This window comes from Mandrillus leucophaeus, unplaced genomic scaffold (genome assembly GCF_000951045.1).
Source record: "Mandrillus leucophaeus isolate KB7577 unplaced genomic scaffold, Mleu.le_1.0 Scaffold83, whole genome shotgun sequence".
Taxonomy (NCBI): Eukaryota; Metazoa; Chordata; class Mammalia; order Primates; family Cercopithecidae; genus Mandrillus; species Mandrillus leucophaeus.
The window spans coordinates 280073-286575 of record NW_012109030.1 but is presented as its reverse complement, the minus strand read 5'-3'; the positions used below and the strand labels follow the sequence as shown (position 1 = coordinate 286575).

Here is a 6503-nt window from a genome sequence, read left to right as displayed (position 1 = left end):
TATTTACTGGGATTAACTACAAAGCACTCTCAGATGAATAGTGTAGTACAACATTTTGAAACTGAAATACATTTACCAAATTAATTTAACCACAGCAATGTGTGGTTCATTTTAGTCCTTGAGCATTTTTGATTATCATACCTGTAATATTTTCTGCAGAGTAGTGAGTTAACGTAAAACAACATCAATACAAAAGATCCTCTGTTTCAAGATTAAGCAAAATTCCTCATTCTCTTTAAGCAAAATTCCTCATTCTCTTCAATGTAATAATAATACCACATTGATCTTTCTTTGGAGATTAGTAAAATATCTTTTATGTATTTCTTAGGGCTTAGCAAGTAAAATTGAATGTTTTCATCAAGTCTGATCTTTTTATCACCCACCCTTCATTCATTTTTCCACTAAGGTGATAGAAAAGTCTCAACAGTTTAAGACCATAAGGCTATAAACTGAACTCCAAATATAATTGCTGACAAGATAAACAATCCTCACGCATCCTTTTGAGAGGAAATAAAATGTTAGTTGCAAGATTACATGTTCTGAATTGGAATGTTGAGCTTTACAAATGGAAACATAGAGGGACAGCTGAATCAGCAAAAATCCTTCATGTAGTTTCATTCTCTGCAAGTTTGACCAGTCATTCTGAAACAGGCCAACTGAACGGATACAGTGGCAAGTGAAAAAGACACGCCTTTGTAGGATGAGTCAAAGGAGTTTTAGAAGAAAAATCCATCAGAGAAAGCAGAGAAAGTACAGTTCAGAGTTACATTTCTTTTCCAATTTTTCCTGAACTGAATCTTTGGCAGCATATCCTGAATTGGGTTATTATTGAATATAAATCTAGCCTTGTACAATGGATGCCACATGACTACATATTTACTTTGGAGCCTAAGGATAAGTTTCAAAAGATTTGAGTGGGGGAAAAAAGGTAAAACTCTTGAAGCACAAGTTTCTGTTCTCCATGTACTCAAGTGTACATGAAGTTATGAAAATTTGTCCACCTCTATCATCATGTTATTCCATGAAATTACAAAACAAATCTTAACAATGTTGTGGCATAGATTTTCTAGATTTAAAAAGTAATTAAATTAGAGGAATTACTTTCTTTTTTGAGACAGAGTGTCACTCTGTTGCCCAGGCTGGAGTGCAGTGGCGCTATGTCAGCTCACTGCAACCTCTGCCTCCTAGGGTTGAAGAAATTATCCTGCCTCAACCTCTCAAGTAGCTGGGACTACAGGTGTGTGCCACCCACCCAGCTAATTTTTGTATTTTCAGTGGAGATGGGGTTTCGCCATGTTGGCTAGGCTGTTCTCAAACTCCTGACCTCAAGTGATCCACCCACCTCGGTCTCCCAAAGTGCTGGGATTACAAGCAAGAGCCACCATGACCAGCCTTAAAAAGTAATTTTAAAATGTCACTGGTAAAATGTGGATTCAGTCATGATTGAGTGCAGTTTACCATGTGTGTGGATGTTTATTTATTTTAAAATTGTCTGATCACCACCTTGAGTAAAACACAAGGGGTCACAATTAAAATATATTAGTGAGCAGGAGAAAACACAGCATATTATAGCACTGAATGATTTATAAACCTATTCAAGGGTCATAAAATGTGTCAACACCTTTTCTATAGTAAGGAGACTAGGTTCAGATGGTTAATCTAAGACAAATAAATGAGATAAGCCATAGACATTTACATCCTCCATTTTCTCTGTTCAAAATAGGATGTTGACAACGCGTCTCTGGCACGTCTTGACCTTGAACGCAAAGTGGAATCTTTGCAAGAAGAGATTGCCTTTTTGAAGAAACTCCACGAAGAGGTTAGTGGAGTGACTTTTGGGGAATGAATGAGGGTAAGGCAGCCCCCACGGTTGGCACAGCTGACCGTCTCTGTCTGTTCTTTTTGCAGGAAATCCAGGAGCTGCAGGCTCAGATTCAGGAACAGCATGTCCAGATCGATGTGGATGTTTCCAAGCCTGACCTCACGGCTGCCCTGCGTGACGTACGTCAGCAATATGAAAGTGTGGCTGCCAAGAACCTGCAGGAGGCAGAAGAATGGTACAAGTCCAAGGTAGGAAACAAATCAGTGTGGCTTGAACAAAAGAAAAGCATTGTGTTCTCAAAACCCCATACCTGTGTGCGATTCCTAAATACCCTCTAGCTCCAATGCAAAGCTGGCTTTGACTTCTTGCTCACATTGTGTTTGTCGCCACGGCCTTCCCACCACTCACATCACCTCCTTTATATATATATAAGTATATTTATGAGACAGAGTCTTGCTCTACTGCCCAGGCTGAAGCGCAGTGGCATCATCTTGGCACACTGCAGCCTCCGCCTCCCAAGTTCAAGTGGTTCTCCTGTCTCAGCCTCCTAAGTAGCTGGGACCACAGGCAAGCACCACCATGTCTAGCTAATTTTTATCTTTTTAGTAGAGATGGGGTTTCACCATGTTGATCAGGCTGCTCTCAAACTTCTGACCTCAGGTGATCCACCTGCCTTAGCCTCCCAAAATGTTGGGATTACAGGTGTGAGCCACCACACCTGGCCACATCACCTCGTTCAGAATAGCAGACTCCCTTTTCCCTAACCTTGCCTCCAAGTAAACCACAATGCCATACCTTTGACGTCCACTGTGTTGAAATGAGCATAGTAGAGTGAACTCTGAAAATATTAATGTCAGTACTCCACTGCTCTTTCCCTGACTTTCAAAACAGAAATTTAAACCTATACTGGAAGACATTCAGTGAGAAATATGATTTTTTTTCCTAAGAGAATCGAAAGACTTGAATGTGAGCAATCTACATTTCTGTTTTCTTCCTAACAGTTTGCTGACCTCTCCGAGGCTGCCAACCGGAACAATGATGCCCTACGCCAGGCAAAGCAGGAGTCCAATGAATACCGGAGACAGGTGCAGTCCCTCACCTGTGAAGTGGATGCCCTTAAAGGAACCGTGAGTACCAACCCTGCAGTAAAAGAGGGAAAATAATGACTCATTCTGTTGACTAAGCTCATGGTGATAACCTGGACAAAATGCTGAGTGAGTAAAAATTTATACCTTAATGCAAAGAAAATGAATTATCAAGACAGACTCAAAACGGACTTGATGGAGCTCTTGAACGTTTTAGCTTGCATATATCATTGCTTCTAATATGAAGGACTTGGTACTTGTATTCTCCACCAAAAATTATAGTGGTCGCCATTTGCCACTAATGGAAATTATTGCAGAAGGTCTGTAAATTGTTCTGGGAACAGCTGGGGTTTTCTGAGAAATAACACCAGAGATCTTTCTCACCTCCTACAGAATGAGTCCCTGGAACGCCAGATGCGTGAAATGGAAGAGAACTTTGCCGTTGAAGCTGCTAACTACCAAGACACTATTGGCCGTCTGCAAGATGAGATTCAGAATATGAAGGAGGAAATGGCTCGTCACCTTCGTGAATACCAAGACCTGCTCAATGTTAAGATGGCCCTTGACATTGAGATTGCCACCTACAGGAAGCTGCTGGAAGGCGAGGAGAGCAGGTAGGGAACTCAGACTTGAGTTCACTTGCGTGAACTAATGGTGACCCATTTGTTAGGCCCTGTGCCACTGGCCTCTAAGCACAGTGTCACATTTAGTTCTTAGAAAGTTTCTTTGAGATAACTACTTTCCACTTTTTGTAGAGGAGGAATTTGAATTGAGAGAGAGTAAATAACTTGCTGAAGTAAGGGTTAACCAACAGCAGAGCTGGGATTTGAACCCACAAATCTGTCAAAGCCTCCACTCTTCTACTCCTGTTCATGCCTCTGTGGAAAAAATGTAGTAACATATTTTAAATGTGCTAACAAGACCAGTCGTAGGAAAATGTTTCTGAGACAAATCCCTAGTTTATGACTTAAAACAGTACATTTTCTTACATGACAAAAACGAGAAGTGCATTAATTTGTTCCTAGTGGTTGAAGTTATGTGCCTACAATTTTACTGTTTCTCTTCATCTGTTTATAGGATTTCTCTGCCTCTTCCAAACTTTTCCTCCCTGAACCTGAGGGGTAAGCATTTTATTTCCCTTTAAGAAAAACGTCAGCAGCTTGTAACCATGGTGTTTATGTCAAAGCACTCTTTTTTTTTTGGATATCTGAAAAATGCCATATAAGAGAAAACTCTGTAAAACATCTACTTTTCAAACCCAAGTACACTCTTGCATTCTATGCTCTAAGTTAAATGCAAACTCCTTTTTCCTTCTTCCTGCTGCAAGTACTGTCTCATCCTGATTCTCAAGTGTGTCAGGGCCTGGGCTTGCAAACAGAGACTACTCAAAAATTATTTGGGGAGTAGCACTTCACACAATTGTCTCTCCCCCACAAATCATAATTGTTTCACTAAAATGGTTACTTGGTTTTTCTAAGAAAAAAGTCATTTGTACTCATTTTTGGCCTCTTTTTGTTTATTTAGAAACTAATCTGGATTCACTCCCTCTGGTGGACACCCACTCAAAAAGGACACTTCTGATTAAGACGGTTGAAACTAGAGATGGACAGGTTGGTATCTTTTAAGTAAAATGTAGAGTAATCTCAGACAGGAGTTGATATGTTTTAAATCAATGGATCTGCATCTCAGATACAGCAGGCTAATTTGAGAGGTTCAGGTTTCATTCATGCCTACTAAAAAAAGAATAGGCTCCTTCTTCAGCAGTACACACAGCCAACTAATTATTTGGCTCCTGGATGTGAAGCTGAGATAGCAATCTTCCTACACTCCAAAATTAGTGATTTGCTTTGGTGCTTAATTTGAAGTGGGAGTAAGCTTCCTTAAACCACTTCCTAAAGCAGCTACAAGAAACAGCTTCACTAGACTACGTCAATATGGGGAATGCTTTGATCCTCGACATATGGCATCTTCCTACCTCCATACTTTATAGATTCCTGAACCCATCTATATAATACAAGCATGTGCCATACGATCATTTAGTTTTAATATGTCTTCATTGCTTTTAAACTTGGCTGTGTTGTGTACAACTATTATACCATCCTTTATAAACACACTTTTTTTAAAAAAAATTCTTTTTGTAAGTTACAACATTCCATTGGATCCTTATATTGCCTGTAGTGGAAGAGTCTTGTGTGTCTGCTGCTTCTAGCTTTCACTCATGCAGAAGCAACATAACTGTCTGATTTGCACAATAAATTATATATATTTAGCAGGATTTTTATTTGCCATGATATATAGCATAATTTAATCTTTGGCATGTGGCATTACATTTATTTGGGTTTTTTTTTTTTTTAAACAGGTTATCAACGAAACTTCTCAGCATCACGATGACCTTGAATAAAAATTGCACACACTCGGTGCAGCAATATATTACCAGCAAGAATAAAAAAGAAATCCATATCTTAAAGAAACAGCTTTCAAGTGCCTTTCTGCAGTTTTTCAGGAGCGCAAGATAGATTTGGAATAGGAATAAGCTCTAGTTCTTAACAACCGACACTCCTAAAAAATTTAGAAAAAAGTTTACAACATAATCTAGTTTACAGAAAAATCTTGTGCTAGAATACTTTTTAAAAGGTATTTTGAATATCATTAAAACTGCTTTTTTTCCAGCAAGTATCTGACCAACTTTTTCTGCTTCAATAAATCTTTGGAAAAACTCTTTTGTTGTGTTATTTATTGGATAGTAGCTAAACAATTCTCTATTTGGTCCTATTAGTTAATTTGTCATTACAATCACGTAACTTGATAAATTCAGGTTATTTATGCTTGAGATGTAGTTCTTAATTTTGTCATTTTTGACAGACCTCACTTCTTTTTATTATTACTTAAAAACATTTACAAATAGGTGCTGTCGTATAAAATAACTTGTACCAAAATGAAGATAGGTCTCTATACAATGAGCTCAGCTCTGTGGTTTTAATAATAACAAACAGACTTCCTAAAATTAAAAAATAAAAACTTTTTTAGTACACAGAGCATATAGTAACACAAATTCCACTTTGAGAGTTAAAACATATAGGAAGTTGTCAAGATATAGGGACTTATCTTCCACTAGCAAGATGCAGAGAAATGGAAAAAGTTCACCGAGGTTTTATTTAAGACAGGATCTCACTTTGTCACTCAAGCTGGAGTAAAGTGACTCAATCATAGCACTGCAGCCAACTCCTAGGCTCAGGCAATCCTCCCACCTCAACCTCCTCAGTAGCTAGGAGTATTCGAAACAAATGAACGTCTAACTTTAGCCTAAAATGTGAGTTGTCTTCCCACAACTAAACACACACCTGGCTAATTTCTTAAATTTTTTGTAGAGCTGGGGTCTTGATGTGTCGTCCAGCCTAGTCTGGAACTCCTGTGCTCAAGCAATCTTCCCTCGGCCTCCCAGGATGCTGGGATTACAGGCATGAGCCACCACACTCAGCCCAGTTCACCAAGTTTTAATATAGGAAAACACTCTGCTTTATTGCGTGTGTGTTTGTGATATCTATACCTATATCCATCTATCCATAGATACAGATTTTTTTTTCTTTCTTTTTTTT

General features: G+C 38.7%; 1 protein-coding gene across 3 annotated transcripts in view; it reads left to right on the top strand.

Annotated features, from left to right (window-relative positions):
• VIM (vimentin) overlaps positions 1-6503 on the top strand; it is a 21026-nt gene that overhangs the window by 4225 nt on the left and 10298 nt on the right. For 2 of the 3 annotated variants that reach the window (XM_011968095.1, XM_011968094.1), the window contains 7 exons: positions 1724-1819; positions 1909-2070; positions 2824-2949; positions 3301-3521; positions 3985-4028; positions 4432-4517; positions 5267-5626. In XM_011968095.1, coding sequence (XP_011823485.1) covers positions 1724-1819; positions 1909-2070; positions 2824-2949; positions 3301-3521; positions 3985-4028; positions 4432-4517; positions 5267-5308 — 777 coding nt within the window. In that variant the 3' untranslated portion in view covers positions 5309-5626. Of the gene's footprint in view, positions 1-1723; positions 1820-1908; positions 2071-2823; positions 2950-3300; positions 3522-3984; positions 4029-4431; positions 4518-5266; positions 5627-6277; positions 6291-6503 lie in introns of those variants that run through there. The other variant, XM_011968096.1, reaches the window with a different exon arrangement.